The sequence below is a fragment of the Saccoglossus kowalevskii genome, chromosome 13, assembly GCF_978046115.1.
Source record: "Saccoglossus kowalevskii chromosome 13, keSacKowa6.1, whole genome shotgun sequence".
Taxonomy (NCBI): Eukaryota; Metazoa; Hemichordata; class Enteropneusta; family Harrimaniidae; genus Saccoglossus; species Saccoglossus kowalevskii.
In genome coordinates, this window is record NC_140653.1 from 20,143,466 (window position 1) to 20,168,019 (window position 24,554).

The window sequence follows — 24,554 nt, forward strand, 5'->3', positions numbered from 1 at the left end:
CATTATTCCAATTTACATAATTACATAGGTTAAAATATTGTTGTAATCTACATATTCGACACTGTAGATTTTTGCCATTTTTAGATTTTTTTAAATTTGCTAATAGTGTTACACTGGTTCGTGACAATGGACTCACTGTTGTCCAGAGAGATCAAATGCCACATATTACATTTTTCAGGAATAAACTCAATGAATTCAATGGAAACTCGTCTCTCAATGGGTAAAACAGGGAATATGTAGAAAATACTAAAAATCAACCTACCCTTTAATGCTTTAATGATGGCTGAAATCACTCACTGCAGTCCACACAATGTTTAGTTTGTGCCACTATGTGTGTTGGCGCTCTCTTGCATGACGCTCTCATACCAACAAGCTATCGTGATGCAGATAGGTTTTTAACACGTGTTACACATGTCGCATGGGACCCGTATCGAACTTGATGTAACGTGACGACCATCGTCTTTTAGACGTTTGCAAAGCGCTTATTTTTAGTAAATTCATATTTAGACTCAGCTGTCATGATTACATCCATCATTTAAACAGATTTATTCCAATGTACGCTATAATAATCAATATAATATTCCCAAGTGTGGTTTGAACTAGATAATTATCGCAATTTTTGTCAGTTACTGTGGAGCTCGACCACATGCTGTAAATACAGGATATTGTTTCTAAAGTAACTTGATGGAGGACGAGTCCCACTGAAATACTAGATGTGAACCAGGATTTATACTTTACATCGCGTATCAATATCAAATTTGTGACAACTGTCACAAAGCAAATACGATAAACAAAAAAGATAAACAGATAAATATTAAACATAAGTTTCTTCTGATAAATCTTTTCTTGAACATACGAATCATACTTTATTTTCACTGTACGAGCGAATATATTGTAGCTTAACTAAAAATGCGACAATGGAATTTATTGTTAATAATGATTTAATCTAGTTATATGAACAATGAGATTTATGTATTATTAGCAAAAACATGATAATGAAAATTGTCAATGTATATAACCATGTCCACAATGCACTAAACCATTATATCCAGCTGATTTTAATATGGAACTCACTGAACACATCATTATTTAAGTTGATAGACTATTGGTCTGTCAGCAAAATCATTTTCCTCTTCACTAGGCATGTGTATTGCATTCACTTCATTGACAACAAATATTTGAGAACCCATCACTATATTTATAGTTTCATCATGTCAGATAAATAAATAAATAAATAAAACAGCCAATGACTGATATAATATGGAATCAACAAAATCAATAAGTAGAATTACATCACTTTGTAACCATTTATAATATGAACACATATATATATAAATCAACATGCATCTACTAAACATTTCTTTATTTCCATTTTTTAGCAAAAGTGGATGTAGGTGCAGACGAAGAATGAATGCATCCGCGGCAGCAATCACCTTTTCTAGCTCCGATCTTCAATGACAACAAAGCTAAATAAATAGATAATCCCATTTCAGTTGTATCACAGTTATATCTTCGACCTCAATAACACGAGCTACGTCTTTATAGATGGTATGTATGTGAGGAATATTGTGCATGTTGTAGATTCAACTCTGCTTGATATACATCTATGCTTCAAATATATTTCTCTTACAAAGATTTGATTGTTCAAATTGCGAGGTTGTCACCCTATTTTAACAGACCAAAACGTATAATACTCCATAAGTGGATCGATCTGTTTTTAGAAATAACACCTGGTATTTGAAACAAAATAAATATAATCAATATTATTCAAAAATTTTTATTTTTACTTTGAGTTATGTGGGAAAATATGCTCTTTAAGTGCAAAAAGTGTAATTAATTTTGAAAGTAACACCAGTATTGCAGTGAGTCAAAGAGGTCACGAACTTATAACAATATAATGCCACGCTGACCTCTGGATGAGTGTGCATACATTCACAGTTGACATTCCGATTGATAAGTCCCACGTTTAAACCCTGAAAGACTAACAAGATCATTGAAAAATGACCCTTTCATGTTCAAATACACAAGCCACTGAGATAACGTAATGCGTCTTAGACGTCATATTAATTCCTGTGATTAATAAACAGTGACAATGCGTTATATGTTGACATGGTTATTGGATATGTATAATAAATTGAATCAAAGTAACGAAATCTATTTAGTCGCTGTGGCCTAATTATATCATGGCATTGTCGATATGTGTAGAATGTTATATAATATTGCTATTTCAGACGATATATATTAATAATTTGTTTCGGAAAATTTCGTCGGCTATTTTGACAAATAAAAAAATGATTTAACATGTCAGGTATTCCGCGATCGTGGTGTAAGAATAAGACCACAATATTCTAAAAAAACACTTCACATGTAAATAACAGTAAATGCATCAATAACGAGATTTCGACTATAGGAGCTTTCTGGGAGTTTTAAATTAAAAAAAAATATATTACGACTTCTATTTAAAGGCGTTATTCTTTTTCTCAAAACTGAACGGTTGGCGGTTTAGGTGAAATATACTTGTATACAATTTATACTGATGGGTAATCAGCGTGATCGAAATCACAATCGAGCGTTATAATATCCCGAATATGACTACAAATCACAAACCCGCATGAACTTTGAAGGCCGCCTACATTAAAAATACTTATGGGGTCTGAAGAGATCAGGGGGTACCTGATATTTATTTCAGTTGAGAGGGGGGTTTGAAATAAACTGTACTGTTCAGAGGGACTTAAAGTTTGTGTAATATCATCTACTGGTATGTACTTAAAATAATGTTAGTATCAACAACAAACTGCAGAAACTAACAATACTTTATTATTATATATATATATATATATGGTCTTTATTTATAATAGAAGGCCATCGGCCCATAATATCTACATACATTATTTATATTTAAAAATAAAATTACAATTTTTAAACAATTGACAATACTTGTAGCTCTTTTCGCAATTTCACTGCGTGAAAAGTAAAGGCTCTCAGTCTTTGAAGAAGATCTGTATTTTTTGTACCCATTAATTTGTAATATTTACTGACTGTTGGGGGATTTAAAAAGTTAGCAGGAATATACTTTATTCTTAAATTAACAAAAAAGGAACAAATAAGTAAAAAATGGTATTCATTTTCAATGTTGTTACTGTTACAAAGCAAGCAAATGCGTTCACTCCTATCTACATTATTTTTTCTATCTGTCTCAATACGAAGATAGTGGCATGAACAGCGGAGTCGAGCTAACATTTGAACATGAGAATGCACTTTCACACAAAATAAATACTTTTCAGGTTCCAATGAAAATTTAAATTCCCTATAAAATGTCAGTTTCTCTAAAGTACATACCTGGCTGAACCAATCAGTATATAAAACTTGTTTCATTTTTTCTTAAAAATGCGCAAAAACACATTTACGTTATTGACAGTTTGTGATTCCCAAACATCATCTAAATTACATAAAAATAATATATTTTTGACATGACTAACCCAGGTTAACCTGGATCTAAGATTGGATTTTTCAATATTATATAACATAAGGTAGCATTTCTTTGGGTAACGGGTTTCTGGCATTTTTAATAATTTTGTCCAATACCTAATGCATTTTAATGCCGTGTGAAAATAAATAGGAAATCTGCCACACTCACCCAATACTGCAACATTTGGAGCATTGCAGGAGATACCCAAAAAATAACGACAGGCTAGAGATTGTACACGTTCCATACATAAATGATTTTCAAAGCCCCATACCTCGGAACCATAAGTTAATATTGGTAACACCATAGTGTCAAACATTTTAAAAAAATACATCAAAGGATAACATACCAGTAATTTTTGTAACCCTGGTAATATTGAAAAATGCCTTCTTTGCCTGTTGAGATAATATTTTTGTTGGCTTCAGACCAAGAAAGTCGGTTTGAAAAAATAACACCTAAATATTTATAATATGGCACCACTTCGATTTGTTCCCCATCGTAAGTCCATTCCTCATTGTTTGAAAGTTTACCCCCAGCTTTGAATACAATCACTTTAGTTTTAGATAAATTTACAATTAGTTTCCACTTATTACAATAAGAACTCAATGTGTTAAAGTGTCGCTGTAAGCCAATGACAGTGTCAGAGAATAAAGCGACATCATCTGCAAAAAGCAAGCACATAATTTCAACCAAATCCGGTGAAAGTTGTATGCCCCTCTGAACCCCAGAATGTATCTCGTGTGCCAATTCATTTATAAAAAAGGAAAACAAAAAGGGACTAAGCATACAACCCTGACGCACACCGGTTGGGCAGTTAAAATACTCAGTACAACTAGTAATAGATGTGCGCACGCACGACTTGACATCTTTGTTCATAGCATAAAGCATTTTGAACATTTTACCTTTAACACCACCCCTCAGCAGAATATACCACAATTGTTGGCGTTCAACCGTGCCTTGGAAAAATCGACAAATGCACAGTAAAATTTTCCACTTTTTTTAGACAGATATTTTTGAATAACGCACTGTAAAATGAAGATACTATCAACAGTTGAATAACCAACACGAAAACCAGCCTGTGATTCATCAATTTTTCCGAAGGCCTCCGACCAGAACCCGAGACGTCGGTTTAAAATAGACGTGAATATTTTGCTAAATATACTTAGTAGAGATATTCCCCTGTAATTATCGGGTCTGTTTAGTGAACCGTTTTTGTGAAGTGGTACAATGATAGCCCTTGACCACTGCTGAGGAAAAATACTTAATCAAATAATCTGTTAAATAGCACAATTAAGTACGGCAAAAGATAATCTATATTCGATTTAAAAAATTCCCCTAGTAATCCAACCGGTCCGGGTGATTTGCCATATTTTAACTTACGAACCGCTACTATAATTTCTTCACCCAATATCGGACTATTTAAAAACTCGCAGTTTGCTTCCGACTCTACTCCAAAAGAAATATCAACACTGTTAATTAAATTTAAAAAGTCGTCAGAAGGAGGGAAATCATCCTGTCCTGGTGAATCACAGGGAGTAAATAATTTACTAAAATAATCAAACCACTCATCAGGTTGGATAGAGTTAATACTAACAGGTATGGACGATAAACGTCGCAAAATGCTCCAGAACTTTTTTGAATCTTTCAATCCCAATTCCAGTTCAATCCTTTTTTCACAGAAAAAGGCACGTTTTTTCTCTCTACACACAAGTTTGAAATTTCTTTTCGCGGCTTTATACAAATTAAGCGAATCAATGCTATAATCAACTCGGAAATTTCTCAACAATTTATACTTCCCATACTTCAAAGCTTTACACTCGTTGTGAAACCAAGATGGCTGACTAGGATACTGTGATACGTTTTCGGGTGCCCGTCGACCCATTCCACACAAATCAGCTGTCCTCGTAAAGATATTACTCAGATTATCAACAAAATTAAAAATGTCATAATTAGGGTCGGAAATAAAGCTGTCAAGACCTTTGTCAACTAAACTAGATTTGAGTTTGTGAGAAAAAACGTGTTCTTTACTCAGTGACCAAACGTAACGTTTTAAAACTAATTCATTTGTTTCATTCTGAGTGGTAGTCACATTTGGTACACTGGCATTTAATGAAAAAAACAAGGGAAGGTGATCGGATTCCGTACCAACTGCAAAAGTTGACAATATTGTAAACAAAATAGAGGACATAATAGTATAATCAACCACGCTGGCACCCGAATTGGCGATGCAAGTGAATTCCCCGTGTTTGGCATCCTCGCCTAAGCGGCCATTTATAATATGCAAGTTAAACGTACAACACAGGGAAAGTAGCGACCTCCCGAAACTATTTACTGTTTTGTCTTTTGAAACCCGTGTTAACGCAAAATCATCTTTGTCATAAAGGAAATCGGAATCAAGCATATATTTCGTATCATCATCTATTATATAATCAGGTAATTCGCCTGTTCGAGAATTCAGGTCACCAGTAATTATAATGTAAACATCGTTCAATTTAGTTAGAATGTCCACAAGTTCATTTTCTAAAAGTTCTATGCCATTTGACGAAGAAAGACTATTATAGATGACTGAATACTGAATAAATGCTACAAAAGAGAACATCTTTATCCAACCCAAAAATATTTCTATCAAACAAAAGAAATATACAATCATGTAAAGCAGAATTTAAGCGTTTGACATACCTGGATAGATGGTTACGCACTATAGTGCAGACACCCCCAGCGTATCTACCACGTGTAGTGTTACGTTTACGGGATGTACTGTAAACTGTAAATCCTGGGAAATGTTGGTCAAACTGATCATCATTTTCTGCCCATGTTTCAATAAAAGATACTACATCAAAATATTTAAAATTTAAAGAACTAATTTTGTTATTCAAACCTTGAACATTCCAAGTTTGAAAACTTACTATGTTTGGGCCAAGGCCACACCCCTAGTTTGTTATGTTTGTCCTGGCGTTTTCTTTTGTGCGTTTCTGTAGCCGTGTTTCTGGACCTTGTAACTCTGTTGTTTTCTTTGTACTATTCATTTCTATCTTCTTATCTATTACAACCAATTTTCCACTCTTGTAATAAGCAATTTTACTTTGCTTCTTATAATCCGTAACGGTTTTACGTTGTCGCTTTGTAAGGTCGTTGCCAATGCCGATACCAACCTCCTTAAGTTCCGATCTGGCCGCCAACGCAATCATTTTATCGTCCCAGTGGTGAAACTTTACGATAACAGGACGCGCACTATTTGTTCTACTACCTGGTGCTCGATGTGCTCTTACTATATCACGAGGTACCCACTGCTTTTTGTTCACATGCATATTCAAAATACGCAATACTTGCTCCTTGCATTGGTCAAACGATTCATCCGGTATCTCCTCAATTCCGTCCAGCCGAACATTTTCTCTCCGCAAGATCGATTCCGATTTATCTGCATCATTTTCTACGGTTTCTATGCGATCAAATAAAAGTAGTACACCATATCTTAATACATGGCCTACATGTGTTGTATTTAGATGTTCACAAAAGTTCATTGAACTAACATGTTCAATAACATAAATAAATTTGTTATAAAAGTGGCTTTGGTTGCATAAACATGTTCAGTGAATTAATACAATGAAGGGAAGGGGTTTTTGTGATTTACCTGTGATCATTCTTAAGGAAATATCATATAAATATCAATTTACCAGTTTTAATATGTCAGTCATGGATTTCTGTTTTCATTGAAAATTTTACCAATTTGGCATTGTCATAAATCAGGCTAGGTTGCCGAAGCACGTCTTTTTGTTTCGCTATTTAATTCAATGTTGGTGACTAGCGGACATTTACTCGTTTTTCTGATACATTTTAAAAATTAGTTACATGAGTGAATGATAACCATGTTGGTTTAAACAAATCAAGTTTAAAAAAGCTTTAGATACTGGAGCTACTATATTCGGAACATGAATGAATCAAACAAGGCTAGATTGTCCATACACAAATCTGACATGTTAACCAAAATGACATGTCTAGTTTATGAAATTTTTGTGAACACAAGCGTTATGTTCAGGGATCGGGGAACTTCGTCTTGGTTGGCTGATGTCACTTACACGTAGAGGTACCAGATTCGACCCTAATGAATACACATAAGTTCATTACAGGTAGTCCAGCTTTATTCACACATTCAGTCAGCCGAGGTAACCCCTCGCTGCACCGTTCTCTCGTTCTCTCTCTCTCTTAACAAAGTTTACAAATTTTATATTATAAGTAAAATCTCTAAGGCGTGGCAAAGTAACAGTGCGACCAGCCAATCGCTGCAGTCGTTGGCACGAACACGTGATTACCATGGATGTGCCTCACGGTTAAAGACTTGCAAATTTGCCACTACTAAATACAATAAGTAAACAATCTATTAATAAAATTCCTGTAATATATGTTTAAATTCTCAACCCTAAACATGCAAGTTGCTTATTCTAAAAAATAGCCTAACGGCGTGTGAACCGTATGTGCAAACGTGAAGTCGCTATCATAACAAAATAAAAGGTACAATTGTGTTGATATGTAGAATTAACAATATATCAACAAATTAATTATTGATTTATGCTTTAATACACAATTATTATGCCCAACTATTTGACTTATATCACGTATCCACAAATTTATTCAGTTCAGAAGCAGTCAACTAATCGTGTAAATAGCCAGGGGCCGACGGGTAAATATAGGTTTGCTGGCGGTATATTTTTTTCGCATTTGGAATGGTAGTTTTATTGCTCTGTACATAGTTGAGTGGATAAAATAAATTTTGGTGACATGGCGGTGAGATTTTTTTCTCGTTTGGGTTGTTATTTTTATTTTTATTCATGTTGTAGGCAGTTTACAATGAGCCACTAAACAACTCCCGAAGTTCATTTGGGCATATGTATTTTTATTTGTCAATATTTACGTTCGGTACAATACATACTCTGAGAGCCCTCAGCGGGTAGGACATCCGTTCTTTTTACCATCGAACCGACCATTGTATCACTTCCCTTGATTGCAGAAGCTGTTTGACTAAAACGTTCAGTAGTAGGAGGGGGATGCATGCACCTCATGTTTTCTGAATAGATATCCTTTATTAGAGTATTATTATTATGAGTAGAGGGGAGGAACAACCGAGCAGCTTTTGGGGTATCATAACGTTCGTCAATAATATTCCAAATTGATAGAAACAATTACATGAGCATTACCAAATAATTTGAATAATCAACATAAGGAACCATTACCTAATGTATGTAGTTAACAATGGGAGTAATCTATTAGTTCATTTCACCCAGTGCTCGTATTGTGACAGTAACTATCATACGACCTCTTAATACTCCGCCAAAAATTGACAATCACGTACATTTGGTAAATTAGCGTCCTTACAAATGAGCATTAATAAACGGATTAAACGTGAATTCCTTTACATAGATTAGAAAATCCTTAACACTACAAACTACACATGACAAATTATTCCGTTTTAACTGTACGATTTTGATCAGAGACACATAATACATATAGTTTTATAGATAATTTTCCGTTCACTCCGAGATCTCGCGTAATGCATACTATGAACTTGTTAGGCATGAAATAACCAACAGTTTTGCGTTTGTCGAATCCCACGTTGAAGTCACTGCGACACTATGACCTTTGTTTGTTCTGTTTTACGTTCGGTTTGTATATAACATACAAATCAATTTGAAAGCTATTCTGCAAATTAATGGACATATATCCTCATTTACCTAACACGAAGACTCAAGTCAGTTACTATTTAAAAGATCTGTATGTATCATCAACAAGATATAAAGATAGTAAGATAGACATTATGAAGTAATTACGAGAATAACTTTAAGTAAATACAGCAGGGCGTGTTCATATCACACAATCGTTTTATATTTGGAATTTACGCTTCCTAACAGGGTATGATATAAAAACCACAACATTACGATACTCACAAGTATAGAGATACTCTGATTGATGTATACTCCTATCATATATAGTAAGCAAGGTTTTTAGATTCTGACATTTTGAATTGTTATACACAAACATCAAGTGCTTCTCTCTCTGATCACAACTTGATATGGTTCAGGAACCAATGCTAGCCCTAAAACACCATCAGTGCTAGGTTTCTTGGCTCCGACTGGTAAGCTGAACTTGAATTGGTGTATCATGGCCGAGAAGTATAGAAATAATTCGTGTTTTGCCAACTGTTCACCCATACAGACACGTCGACCTATAAGAAGCAAAGCAATGAGTGGTACACACAGAAATTACTTACAAATATATTATAAGCAAATTCTGGTTTTCAGCAGTAACAGTGGTATAAGTAACAATATCAAATACCTGTATGTATGTATGTATGTATGTATGTTGTTTCCTCAGGACGTGCCTACATCGAGCTCTGCAAAAACTGCTATTTTTTACCTTGGTTCAAGATAAGTGCTCACTAGTTTTGATTTAATATCCTTTGTAAATAGTTTATAGTACTACTTGGTGTCTTCTTGGCCGTTTTTGGCATAAATCTGCCGTGTTTCTGTTGGTTTTTAGTTTTTTTGTGATTTGTGTCACTCGCCAGGGGCTTGCCAAGATGGCCGCCGCCTTGGCGAGTGCACGTGTCAATCCCTTTGTTGGGTTGACACGTAAGCATGGTGTCAAGTGTATGTCACTTGACGGAGTTAAAATTGAGACGTATGTTGAAAGTTTTTCTGGATTGGTTGGCCCTGAAAATGTAGTGGCTGCCTCTCGTGCGAATGGTAGCGCTTGACTGTGCGGAGTCTGTTTGTGTAACTGGGTGCAGCATTGAGAACCAGTTCCTTACTGTTCAACCACTGGTTAAACCTGCCACAAAAGTCGTGTTATCTGGTGTTCCTCCTTTCATACCAGACTACTTGTTGCAAGAGCAATTGTCAAGGTATGGAAAAGTAGTCAGTAAGGTCAATATAATTCCACTTGGCTGTAAAAACCCGAGCTTGAGGCATGTGAAAAGTTTTCGCAGGCAGGTATATATGTTATGTGATCACGATAAACTTGAAGGTGTGATAAATGTTATATTTGAAGAACGAATGTACCGTATTTATTTGTCCACGGGCGAAATCGTTTGTTACAAATGTCATAGAAAAGGTCATACTCAGCGCAACTGCAGTGAAAATATAATAACCGTGTCTGCACACACTGCTACCATCAACAATGCACCAAGCTGTGTATCACCCGATGAAAATAATCAAACTGAAAACTCGCAATCTGTTGATCAAAACAATGCACCAAGCAGTATATCACCCGATGAAAATAATCAAACTGAAAATTCACAATCTGACGATCAAAATAATCAAACTGAAAATTCGCAATCTGCCGATCAAAATAATCAAACTGAAAATTCGCAAACTGAAACTCAAAATGATAATAATAGTACGAATTTCAACTTAAACCAAACCGATGATACTACCACAAATGAAATGCAAACTGATAATGCTATTGATAACGAAAACAATTTAAACGATACTGTTGAAAAAGAATTAAATGATACTGATGGTGGCACGCGTGCTGGTAATTGTAATGTTAATGAGTCAAATAAGGTTAATGAAAGCGATGATGATTTTTCACGCACGTCAGATATTGTAATAGATGAGGAGAGGGTACGAACCCCTCACTCTCAGCCACCTCCTTCAGGAGACTTTACATTCTCTCTTTCCCCTCCTCAGGATTTCGTCAGGTTTTCTGTATCTGACAATTTGCCGGGTTCGGGAGATGGTGACGTATTTGATAAAGGGCGAATCGAGTCACCTGGTGATAGAGACGATAATGAGTCAATCATGTCAGATATGTCTGACTTGTCTGCAGTCAGCTGTATGGAAGAAACGACTTCTGAAACAAAAGAGAAAAAAATATCAAGTGTAGCACTGGCACGTTTTGTAAAGGACACGTTTAACTCCAGAAAACTTGTAGAGCAAGCAACTGCCTTTTGTCCGGACCTTGGATTACTTGCGCGATCTTTAAACAAATATAGTAAAACCCCCAGCTTCTCCGCTTCCGAAAAGATACGGCTACAGCGCATGACTAGTCGTATCTGGAATCATGTAAAACAGACCGAGGGTACTAGTGCACGCGATGTAATAAATGAACCCTCTTGTTTAAAGCAGGAGATAATGTATAAGCGGCGAGGTATTTCCTCGCAATCCGATATTGATTCAATTGACTGAATTATTTGTTTTAATTATGTCTCACAATAAGGTTTATAATTCACACTCCGTGAATAAGCGTCACTTGCTTGGTTACTGCTCTAGTACAGAATGTGTTTCTCACTCTGGTCAGGTTGTGTCATTATCATCTGAACTCACACCCAATATGCGATGTGATGTCACGAAGAGGCAAACAATAAAAGAAAGAAATATATTCTTTGTTCTCTACATTGTGGTATGTCATTTGTTTAACTTATTTTTAATGTCCAACGGTTTACGGTTTTGTCCGTCACCGCGTTTTTACATCCAATTTATCAGCTATCTTAATGAACTCAGACTTTCATTTTCCACACGCACCTGCAACTCGCGTGATCGCGATAGGCTTTGTCTGGTGCTGCTTACCTTTGTTTTGTCTACACGTTTGTATTGTCTTAAAGTATGGACTCACGCTACCATTTGATTTTGAGTTGCCTGCTACTATTGATTGCTTCTTTTAGCCAAGTCATGTCAGATTTTTCTACTCTTACCTCGAATGTTCGAGGATGTCGTGACACCTTGAAAAGATACCAAATTTTCGAATTTTTAAAAATCAATCATCAGAGTGATTTTTATTTTTTTACAAGAAACGCATAGTGTTTCATCAGACAAAGCAGTATGGCAACTTGTCTGGAGAGCCCCCATTCTATTTTCGCACGGAGATTCACACTCCGCTGGTATCGCAATTTTGTTGAATCCTAATAAAAAGTATGATGTTTTACATGTCAATAATGCCATTCCTGGACGGCTATTGCATGCCCACATTAATGTAAATGGTTCTCCTGTACATCTTATCAACATTTATGCTCCAACAGACGGTACTGAAAGAGCAGAGTTCTTTCAAAGGCTTAAAAATGTATTAAATGGCTTAAATGATGATCCCGTAATCTTAGGCGGGGAATTCAATTGTACGATCAATCCCGATATGGATAGATGCGATAGTCGGGAGCTTCACTTGCCTTCATCTAGGCTATTGCAATCAATTGTACGTCGTTTTAAACTTGTTGACGCGTGGCGCTTTCATAACAGTACGACGAGACAATACACATGGTCCAAAAATACTAGTAAATCGCGAATTGATACATTTTACATATCAAAGTCAAGTACATCGCGCATTATTTCTACAACAATTGAACCATACGGCAATATATCTGATCATTCTTTGGTAAAATTACGTTTATCCTTCAAACACTTAAGTAACCGTAATCCGGTGTGGTGTTTTAACTTAAACCTCCTCCAGGACGAGGATTATTGTGGCATTGTGCGTGACTACTGGGGAAAATGGCGCCATGCAAAGCCGCGATTTAAGTCTCTACAATCATGGTGGGATGTTGGGAAATTGAATCTCAAAGAACTTACAAAGCAATATAGTGGTAAAATAAGTAGTTCTTATAAGCAACAGAAATATACATTGTGTAAAGAAATTAAAAATATTGAAGAATTATTACACAACAACCCGAACCTCAATGATGTGCTCAATGATAAAAAATGTTTGCTTGATAAATTGCTGTCAGGTCACGTCATAACATTCTTAATGAGAGTGACGCTCCGTCGTCGTTTTTCTTTGATATCGAAAAACATAAGGGTAACAAGAAAATCATGTCACACTTGGAGCGGCCGGACGGCACCGTAACTACACAGCAGTGTGAAATGCGCCAAATGGCTAGAGAGTTTTACAGTGATTTATTTTCACCCAATCCAATATCTGTTCAATGTCAAAATGAACTTCTAGCTGATCTTCCTCAGGTGGATGGCGCCCTCAAAGGTAAATGTGACTCCCCCATATCGTATGACGAACTGACAGCCTCTGTTAAACTGCTGGCAAATAACAAATCTCCGGGTATTGATGGATTGCCCGGGGAATTCTATAAACATTTTTGGTCAACTATGGGTAACGATTTGCATCAGGTGTTTTTAGCTTCCGTCGAGGGTGGTGAACTCCCTGTTTCATGCAGAAGAGCCATCATCACTCTTTTACCCAAAAAAGGAAACAACGGGTTGCTAAAAAATTGGCGTCCAGTAAGTTTACTGTGCGCTGATTATAAATACTCACAAAAGCACTTTCTCTTCGTCTAAAACCTGTTCTTGGTGGTATAGTACATGTTGACCAGAGTTATTCAATACCTGGAAGACAAATATATGATAATATCAACTTGGTTCGTGACGTCATCACATATGCAAACGAAAATAACATCACTCTTGGCATCGTCTCTCTTGATCAAGAGAAGGCGTTTGACAGAGTGCATCATGGGTACTTATTATACACGCTTGAAGCCTTTGGGTTCGGTCAACAGTTCATTAAATACATTAGTCTCATATACACTCACACACAGAGTATTGTCCGTGTTAATAACTCTCTTTCTTGCCCGGTACAGTTCAAGCGTGGCATCCGTCAAGGATGCTCACTGTCCGGACAATTATATTCAATAGCAATTGAGCCGTTGTTGCACAAAATTCGAACCCGTAGTGGTATTCATGGTATGCGAGTCGATGGTTCGCAAGAAAAAAATACGAACCTCACTGCATATGCTGACGACGTCAGTTTTTTTCTAACACATAACTCTGATTTTTCAAAGTTACAGGAATGGCTCTCTATATACGAGGGCGCTAGTAACTCCCGCATAAACTTTTCCAAGTCAAAGGGTTTATGGGTAGGTGCATGGAAAGGTAGAGAAGATTCTCCTTTAAACATCGAATGGAGAAATGACGGTCTCAAGATCCTTGGTACATTTATTGGCAACACTCCGGGGTACATGGATAATAACTGGTCGGGTATTATAGATGACGTAGAAACAAAACTGGGACATTAGTCAAAGTATGCACCTGCCATGTCCTATAGAGGGCGTACTCTTGTTATTAACAGTCTTGTTGCTTCCAAGTTCATTCATAGGTTGGTGTGTCACTGTCCGCCTAAACATATTATTGTTTCTGTCCAAAAATTATTTCTCGACTTCCTTTGGCAGGGTCGGCACTGGCTACTTGTACTTTAACAATAGTCATCCTTGCTTTCTCTTTACTGACTATTTTCTCAAGAAATTTCATAACCTGAAATATAATAAACAGTTATTTATCATTGATTTGCCACAAGGTATGTTACACCTGCCTATATTTTATCAAGATTTACTGAAAACTTGGTCCTCTATCACTTTTATTCGTAAAGATTTACCATCTAACTTTCAAAGTGTATGCGACGAGCCTTTGTTCTATAACAAATCTATACTGCATCCGATTCAAAATGTACCACTCAAACTCACACACTTTATTGAATCTGGTATCACAAAAATCGGTGACCTTTTACACAATAACATCTGGAGGTCTGTTGAATCCATGCATGTGAATGTAGGTATTTATTCTAAACGCTTGCTTTCCGTCGCTCTTGACGTTATATATAGTGCAATACCGATAGCTTTTAAAGACACAATAAATCGCGGGTATATTCAAGATGCAGAATTAGTCACGCCCAAGTATTCTCTTGAGCTCTTGCATCGAGACGATGAGAATGATATTCTACTTAACTGTCCTCTGTACAAACTAGAGAAAAGCAGAATTTATAAGTTCTTGGTCCTGTCTAAAAAAACTCGACAAGGACCCTTCTCTGCCTGGAACACTTTGGTGTGATTTACTGTCTCTCCATGGAGAAAGACCTAATTTCAGAGATTGCTATATTTCCCCTCTAAGAAAAAAAAACGGGGACCTGCAGTGGAGGCTCCTCTACGGTGCGTACCCTACTGGTGGTTTTTTTGTCGAAATCGGGCTTGCGGGACAATGACCTCTGCCCTTTCTGTAACGAGAAAGACGATCTTGTCCATATATTTTTAGAGTGTGCAAGGCTGGAACAACTCTTACAAATGGTAAAAAATATGTTGTCAAATTTATTTGATTATGAACAAATCTCCTTAGCCCATTTTGTACTTGGTCCGCCAAGGCGAAAAGCTATAACAAAGGAACATGGTCTATTATGTTTTATCTTGCCAACACTCAAAGCAGCCATTCATGTTACCCGTGTCAAAAAAATGAAAGACCTACCTGAAACTGATGTCGTACAGTGCTTCAAGCATAGACTGAAAGGAAGAATAAGAGCTGAATATAAGTACCATCTCCTTTGTCACTCGTTCAAAGTATTCATCGCCCAGTGGTGCACCAACGATGTCCTAGCTACCATTGATCAAGACGAACTTATAATATCGCCAATTTTGACTTAAATGGACAATAATTTTCAGCTGGTTTTTTAGAATTTTTTAATATATGTAATAAACAATGAGATTATTTTCATAATAAAATCAGACATTTGATTTGTTCTCGAAATCGTTTTTCTGTATATATTCGATTATAATTCTACTCACCGTTTGTATATTTTGCTATATTTACTCGAATGACTAATGTTTACCTGTACTGTTAATTTATACCTCGTTTTTTATATCGATATTTTGTACACGTTATATTCGATTATGTTTTATACTTACTGATATATGATTCGTTTGTATTTAAACTAGACAATGTTAATTGATTTTTTTAACCGAGAATAAAATATTCAAATGTATGTCTGTATGTATGTATGTGCGTACACGTCACTGAGCAGAGCTCCTGCAAAAATTGCATATTTCTCCGTTTTCATAATCGTCTGAGCTGAAACCTGTTAACTACTTCGTTTGTGAATACCTTGTGAAGTTACTGGTAGGTCTACCGTCGTTATCGGACATTATTTTACCTGCTAATCTTCGTTTTTCTGTTCGTGGGCCTTTTCAGGCCCGCGACTACTTGAATCCAATATGGCGGCCGCCATGGTTAGATCTCAACGGAGCAACCCATTTGATGGACTAACACGAAACCATGGAATAAAGTGTGAATCACTTATTGGCATGAATATTGAAGACTATGTACTAGCCATTGCTCATATTGTTGAACCAAAAAATATCGTTGCTGCCTCCCGAGCTAACCGCAGGGTTATCGTTTTCCTTGACTCTGTTAAATCTGTTGAAAAAGTGTGCACAGATGGTATCGTTTTCGGAAATTCCCATATTTATACAGAGCCGCTGGTTAAACCAGCCACAAAAGTTGTGTTGTCGGGAGTCCCCCCTTTTATTCCAAACGATATTCTCGTGGCAGAACTATCCCGTTACGGACGTATCGTCAGCAATATTCGCACCATACCCCTTGGTTGTAAACAACCTGAACTAAGACATGTCAAATCTTTCCGCCGACAAGTTTTCATGCTAAGCCAAGAAAGTAAACTAGACAACGTGATTAATATTGCATACGATGAACAATTATACCGCATTTATTTAACTACTGATGAAGTCGTGTGTTATAAGTGTCACAAGAAAGGCCATATTCGGCGCAACTGCAGGGACGTTTCACAAGAAACTACTATAAACAATTCAGTTAAACAACAGCCGTTGACCAATGAACATGCCGACACTGATACTGCCACTAATGACGCCACGTGCGCCGGAAAAAACAATGCAAATGAAGGTGCTAAAAATAACACCACTGCTGAAGACGATGAAACTATGGCAACGGTTACTAAAACAGACGAACATGATGTTAGTGACGACGACACAGGTAAATTTAATAAAATGCAAATCGAGCCTACTACTGATGAAGAAACATTACAAACACCGACTCCTTTTTCAATGCCTTCCGGATTCTCTTGTTCTTTCTTCTGTAATAAAAATACAGACGCCGAAACCACAGTGACTGCACCTCAAACGACGACTGGGACAAAGCCAATAATTACAAAAAGAACTGTTAGCAAAGTGAAAATACGGAAACCTCCCGTTTTCACACTGCCGTCCGCGATCTCTTGTAGCTCTTTCTCCTTTTCCAAGGGGTTAGAGGGAGCGTCCAGTGCACCAGCTGATATATTCCACAAGAAAAATCAGACATCTGCCAATTGCGCCGAGGAAGTAGACGACATGGAGTCTATTGCGTCAGACGTCTCGAACTTATCACAGATTATACAAGATGACTATCCTAAGGAAACTGACAATCTGCTATCTAATGAATCTCTTATGTTGTTCGTGGAAGAATCTGTTAACTCCAAAAGAATTTTTGATCATGCGACTGAGTTCTGCCCTGATCTCAGATTGCTTATAAGATCACTAACAAATCTACGCAAAAACACTGACATAAAAAGCAAGGACAAAATACGAATCCAACGATTAACTTCAAAGCTAGGAAAATACTTTATGAAGACTACTCAGCCAAGACAAAAAGATGCATATGACGCTGAAACTCGCCATACCCCAACTGATGAAAAACTGGATGTTCAAAATAGAATAACTGACACTTAATCTGCACATCCCATGAACGCGATTGACTACACGATTAATGCTTTCATAATTCGATTTTTTTTGTGTGTGTTGTTCATTGGTACTATAACTATAACTATTGTTGCCCAATTTAAATTATTTTATTTGTAAATAGCAAGATATGAAATGTAAATTTTTTTTTATAATCGAGAATAAACAAAACCATGTGTGTGTGTGGGGTGTGGTGGGTGTGGGTGTGTATGTGGGGGGGTGGGGGGGGGGTGGGGGGGGTGTGTGGGTGACTTCTTGACTGCATTGTTCTTTTCATCATAAAATCTCATAGGGTCAAATTTGTCTGGATCTGGCCAAATAGTTGGCTCTTTGTGAATTGACCTGAGTTAAAATTGTAAAATAACGTTGGTGTTAGGAATAGTAAACTCTCAGATGTCGAATATTTTCTTATAAATATCGGAACACGTCTTAGAGTTCTATACTGTTTTACCGTATAAATATGTTGACAAAACATCATAAATATATTTATTCGCCAATTGACCGTTTTAACATTATCTAATTAAACATGTATATAGATAGATTTATTTTTTATACAGACTACACAATTGTATATGTCCGCGCAGATACGAAAGTAAGGAATACGTATAGATGAAACCTACCATAGTAAAATAATTACTTCCGTTCCCTTAGGAATATTATATCCTTCAAGTGAAGTGTCTTTCAACGCACAATGAGGAAGTGTGAATGGTGCAATACTACCAAATCGCTGTATTCCCAAAAGCGTAGCTTCAGTATAAGACAAGTTTTTACGATCGTCAAGTCTCGGGAGACGGTTTGCGCCAACAGCCTGGAATCATGAGAAACCGAATAGTGGTCGGGATTACAAACAACGTTCAACATAAGGACACTCAATAGTTTGAAGCAGATGTGGCTATTTCACAATTATGCGATTCAAGATACACCCTGCTTAATTTGCAAATGCATTTTGTATTGTACGTACCTGATCAATTTCATTAAACACTCTGTCCTGTATTTCTGGATGAAGAACCATTAATAGTAACCCCCATTTAAGTGTTGTCGCTGTTTTTTCAGTTCCAGCAGCAAAAAGATCAGCTAATGTATATTTTAACTGGTCGTCTGTAAGATCTTTATTGCCGTCTTGTTTCATTGTCTCAGCTAAGTATGCATCGATGAAATCACCTATGTTGTCTGGGTCGAATACTTCACGGTGTTCATCAATTTGCTGCTTGCAGAATTTCCTCAGATCATCACCAAGTGTATTGTAGTTATTTATATTTGATTGATTAAACGGCCTTCGAAACGGTAGAAAACCAAGTTCATACATAGTGCCCATAAGCTCAAACCATTTGCCCATAGTGTCAATAATGAAACTGAATTTTGGGTCCGAATAGTTGAATCGTTTACCAAACATTATCGAGCAAATTACGTTGGAAACACTCCTGTTAAGTATGGCGCCTGTATCGATAGATTTATCTTGAATATCCTTAAAATATAACATAATATAATGGTTTCACATGTAATATCGAGAAATTTCAGAGACAATGTTCTAGCTAAGGATATATCCATAATGTTGCTGCCCATGTACAATGAGTTTGCTACATAAACTTTTCTCACAAATTAGATCAAGTCTTCCCTAATGCATGTAACAGGAATTCTGGTTGGTTGCACAGATGTATGGAACGAATGGGGCCTGTGTCGATCGAATTTTAATAGTGATCCTTACCCTAAATTCATCCAATAAGAAAGAGATTTCCTCACATATTTTACTTTCCATGCTGGTTTTACCAAATCCAAAGCCTCTAAGCGTTGTGTGGGCAAATTGTCGACGACGTTGCCATTTATCATTGAAGCGTCCATCAGCAATACCTGGCGATAGACTGGCAGTTATTACATGAAATGAAACTATAGAGAATAATTGGCGCTAGTCTACTTTTTTTTAGAATTAGTGGTCCCAATCGTTGGCTGTTTTAATTAGTTTTAAATTATTATAGTACCTTTATATCTTGGATTATATTGTTCAACTGACCAAGAATGTGGTCTATCAGCAAAATCGGTTCCTTTTTTTACCAGACATTCTTTGATGGCATTCACTCCATTTACAACAACGGCTGTATGACATCCCATCTTCAGACTATAAGCATCACCATATTTCTTTGAGAGTTTTGTCATGTCTTTGTGTACATCAGATCCGAAGTACATAAAGCTGCCAATGATAGGTAATCCCCAAGGTCCGGGTGGGAAGTTCTTGCAAGGTGCCAGGTAGTGTTGGGTGGTTATCCATGCTAACAGAATTATCATCAACAACACCATTAGTGATAACGGATCAGTTGGCACTGAGACCATAACGTTAGAACTGCGTGCAAAACAGTCTGTAAAGATACAGTCAAATACGTAACGAAGATTAAACGATGTTGATAGCTAGCGAATTTAATTCCACCATCATTGTTCAGTTATGTGGCACAAGTTTAGAACTAATACTTCAATGATGATTATGACCATTCAAAAATATATGTGTGTAGTAGGAATGATATACGACCTGTCAAATAGCTCCACGGGGTGGATTTTGGTTTCGGGTCAGGTGCTATCAGGAAGAGAGCCATATAGATTTGGCCGCACTTCGTTGACTGGGACAGCAATAATGTCCACTTTGCCCTATAATAAAACTTAAAGCACTGTACAAAGAATTTTGTTTTGACTCTGGTGTGCCAGAAATTGATCACAAATACTACCATTAAAATAAGTTGAGTAAATCGTGTCAAATGCAGCAGGATACGCTTTTCCTAACAGGTTGGAAACCAAATGGGAAGTAAACCTACGGAACTACGGCAGTAGATATATGGAATACCTAAATTATATGGAATACCTAAATTATCAATCTGATTTATACAACGAATCCTTGTTAATAGTACTATAAAATATCAGGCAAATACATTTTAGTCATGCTGTAAGGCAACTGAAAAAATAAAATGGAACGATTCAGTGCTGAACATGTGCTAATTTATATACATACAAATATGTAATGTCCGCTTTGTAATTTGCCCGTGAATAATTCAATGCATACTACGACTATTCTCGCTTATGTGATTTACAGACTCTGACTCAAATAATGACGTTATTTCCGACAAGCATCACTTTTTGTCGTGTTCCATTAATGAACGGTCAGATAAAGCAATGGGTCATGTGACCAAAGGTGGTATAAAAATAGTATAAAACCAACCCGCCATTGGTTTATATATACATACAGTTAACAGAATTCAACATTTATGTACAGATTTCATTAAATAACATTCAGTATTATTATTATTATTATTATTATTATTAATTGAGAATCATTATTTCAATTTACATTATCACATAGGTTAAAATATTGTGGTAATCTACATATTCGACACTGTAGATTTTTGCCATTTTTTTTTTTTAATTTTCTAATAGTGTTACACTGGTTCGTGACAACATACTCTCCAGAGAAATCAAATGCCACATATTACATTTTTCAGGAATAAACTCAATGAATTCAATGGAAACTCGTCTCTCAATGGGTAAAACAGGGTATGTGTAGAAAATACTGAACATCAACCTACCCTTTAATGCTTTAATGATGGCTGAAATCACTCACTGCAGTCCACACAATGTTTAGTTTTGTCGCTGTGTGTGTTGGCGCTCTATTACACGACGCCCTCATACCAACAAGCTATCGTGATGCAGATAGATATTTAACACGTGTTACACATGTCGCATGGGACCCGTATCGAACTTGAGGTAGCGTGACGACCATCGTCCTTTAGACGTTTGCAAAGCGCTTATTTATAGTAAATTCATATTTAGACTCAGCTGTCATGACTACATCCATCATTTAAACAGATTTATTCCAATGTACGCTACAATAATCAATATGATATTCCCAAGTGTGGTTTGAACTAGATAATTATCGCAATTTTTTTTTCAGTTACTGTGGAGCTCGACCACATGCTGTAAATACAGGATATTGTTTCTAAAGTAACTTGATGGAGGACGAGTCCCACTGAAATACTAGATGTGAACCATGATTTATACTTTACATCGCGTATCAATATCAAATTTGTGACAACTGTCACAAAGCAAATACGATAAACAAAAAAGATAAACAGATAAATATTAAACATAAGTTTCTTCTGATAAATCTTTTCTTGAACATACGAATCATACTTTATTTTCACTGTACGAGCGAATATATTGTAGCTTAACTAAAAATGCGACAATGGAATTTATTGTTAATAATGATTTAATCTAGTTATATGAACAATGAGATTTATGTATTATTAGCAAAAACATGAACATATGTCGCCTTTTTCCCGTCTAACTAACTAATATTATAATGAAAATTGTCAATGTATATAACCATGTCCACAATGCACTAAACCATTATATCCAGCTGATTTTAATATGGAACTCACTGAAACACATCATTATTTAAGTTGATAGACTATTGGTCTGTCAGCAAAATCATTTTCCTCTTCACTAGGCATGTGTATTGCATTCACTTCATTGACAACAAATATTTGAGAACCCATCACCATATTTATAGTTTCATCATGTCAGATAAATAAATAAATAAATAAAACTGCCAATGACTGATAGAATATGGAATCAACAAAATCTATAAGTAGAATTACATCACTTTGTAACCATTTATAATTTCCATTTATGAACACATATATATATATAAATCAACATGCAGTTGACACACAGAACAGTATGGCCATCGCGAATAAGTTTTTACCACCAAGTGATATAATTGTTCATACTAGATCTACAACACACTAAATCATGAAATGATGAGTGTTAATTTGTCTAGGTACACATTACTGCAGTTCTAAACCGTCACATTATGCACAAACAAACGCAATAACTCCACTTAGTAGTTTTTCTTTCAACAAAGTTGATAACATTGTGTACGATGAGATATTAGTTAATAGTTAGTTGCTATATCACGAACATGGCAGTTTATATGGTTGTTGCCATGGCCGATTGCAAATGTTACAAAACTCACGTAGGTCTACTAAACATTTCTTTATTTCCATTTTTTAGCAAAAGTGGATGTAGGTGCAGACGAAGAATAAATGCATCCGCGGCAGCAATCACCTTTTTAGCTCCGATCTTCAATGACAACAAAGCTAAATAAATAGATAATCCCATTTCAGTTGTATCACAGTTATATCTTCGACCTCAATAACACGAGCTACGTCTTTATAGACGGTATGTATGTGAGGAATATTGTGCATTTTGTAGATTCAACTCTGCTTGACATACATCTATGCTTCAAATATATTTCTCTTACAAAGATTTGATTGTTCAAATTGCGAGGTTGTCACTCTATTTTAACAGACCAAAACGTATAATACTCCATAAGTGGATCGATCTGTTTTTAGAAATAACACCTGGTATTTGAAACAAAATAAATATAATCAATATTATTCAAAAATTTTAATTTTTACTTTAAGTTATGTGGGAAAATCTGCTCTTTAAGTGCAAAAAGTGTAAGTAAATTTGAAAGTAACACCAGTATTGCAGTTGATAATACAGAAAACTCGAAATATTTTATGACAAAGGTAAATATTTTGAAAACCGAAATCTGTCAGCTAAACACTAGCAATTTACGCAAATTAAATTAAAGCATTTATTGCAACAAATAGCTATTCAGGTATGAACCAAGTTGCATTGAAATCATTTGACTGGTTCTAATAATATCTACGGAAACCAACGAAGAACAGACCAGGTATGTGGATTAGCCCAGACCCCCTATGTAGCAAGTTTTATTGACATATTTCGAGAAGTTCAAATATCAGTGGCACACTTGAAATTCTGCTGCTCATTATTTTGTCAATTAGGTCATTATTGTGAACGGATTTCAAACACAAAATGAGCAGCTATAAGCATTATCCCTGAGTGTCAGCATTCTTTACTCTATGTTATTTATATATTACCTAAAACCCTGCAAATAGAAGTGTGCATGGATTCATGTGAATAAACAGTGTGAATTGCCGTGTGATAACTGTCATAAAGGTGATTAACAGGTCGTACTTGTTTACAACTCTGGAAGGACGATTTGTGAATCTACCAGGTGTGCTTGTGATTTACATAACACAAGATATTTACGATCTAATTAGTTGCTTATGTTAGTGTCTGCATGTCACCGGAAGACAGCTGGTAACACGACCAGATTTTGGTTTGTTGCTGTGGAAACCCAGGTGGTGCACCTGAAACTGGGCTAGATTGAGGACAATTGTGGACTATCATTTCAATTGATTGCTCAATTTCAACTGTGCGTTGCTGATGCGATATTGTGAGACAAGTGATCCAGGCTTCAATCATCAATCTGTGAGACTTGTATGAACTGCTCTGCGATCTCATGCTATCAGCGGTGCCCCAAGAATATCCAAGATATTTCCTCTGGAAGCAAGACTCCTTTATCAATTTATTGTTAATTTATTGTATTTTCGTGTGTATTATTTCCAGTATTATTGTATTGTCTACCCATTCTAGCAGTGAAAGACCCTCCTAACCAATCTGAGTTCTTTGGGTGTCCCTCTCAACATCAATAAGCAGGCCTTACACTGTGCCATTTTGGTC

The 24,554-nt window shown here is 36.1% G+C and overlaps 1 protein-coding gene across 1 annotated transcript; it reads right to left on the minus strand.

Moving 5' to 3' along the window:
• Positions 1-18,891: 18,891 nt before the first annotated feature.
• LOC146735059 (cytochrome P450 2J6-like) lies at positions 18,892-20,288 on the minus strand. Its single transcript, XM_085507345.1, has 3 exons — positions 19,940-20,288; positions 19,669-19,811; positions 18,892-19,428 (listed from the first exon to the last, which is right to left on the minus strand). The coding sequence occupies exons 1-3, from the start codon at positions 20,286-20,288 to the stop codon at positions 18,892-18,894; spliced, it is 1,029 nt and encodes a 342-aa protein (XP_085363471.1).
• Between the last annotated feature and the right edge of the window lie 4,266 nt (positions 20,289-24,554).

Coding starts and splice junctions, on each gene's coding strand:
- LOC146735059 (XM_085507345.1), bottom strand. CDS start 20,288: ATGGTCTCAGTGCCAACTGATCCGTTATCACTAATGGTGTTGTTGATG. Junction 19,812..19,939: donor ATATAATCCAAGATATAAAG/GTACTATAATAA, acceptor GTCTATCGCCAG/GTATTGCTGATGGACGCTTC. Junction 19,429..19,668: donor TCTTATTGGATGAATTTAGG/GTAAGGATCACT, acceptor TTATATTTTAAG/GATATTCAAGATAAATCTAT.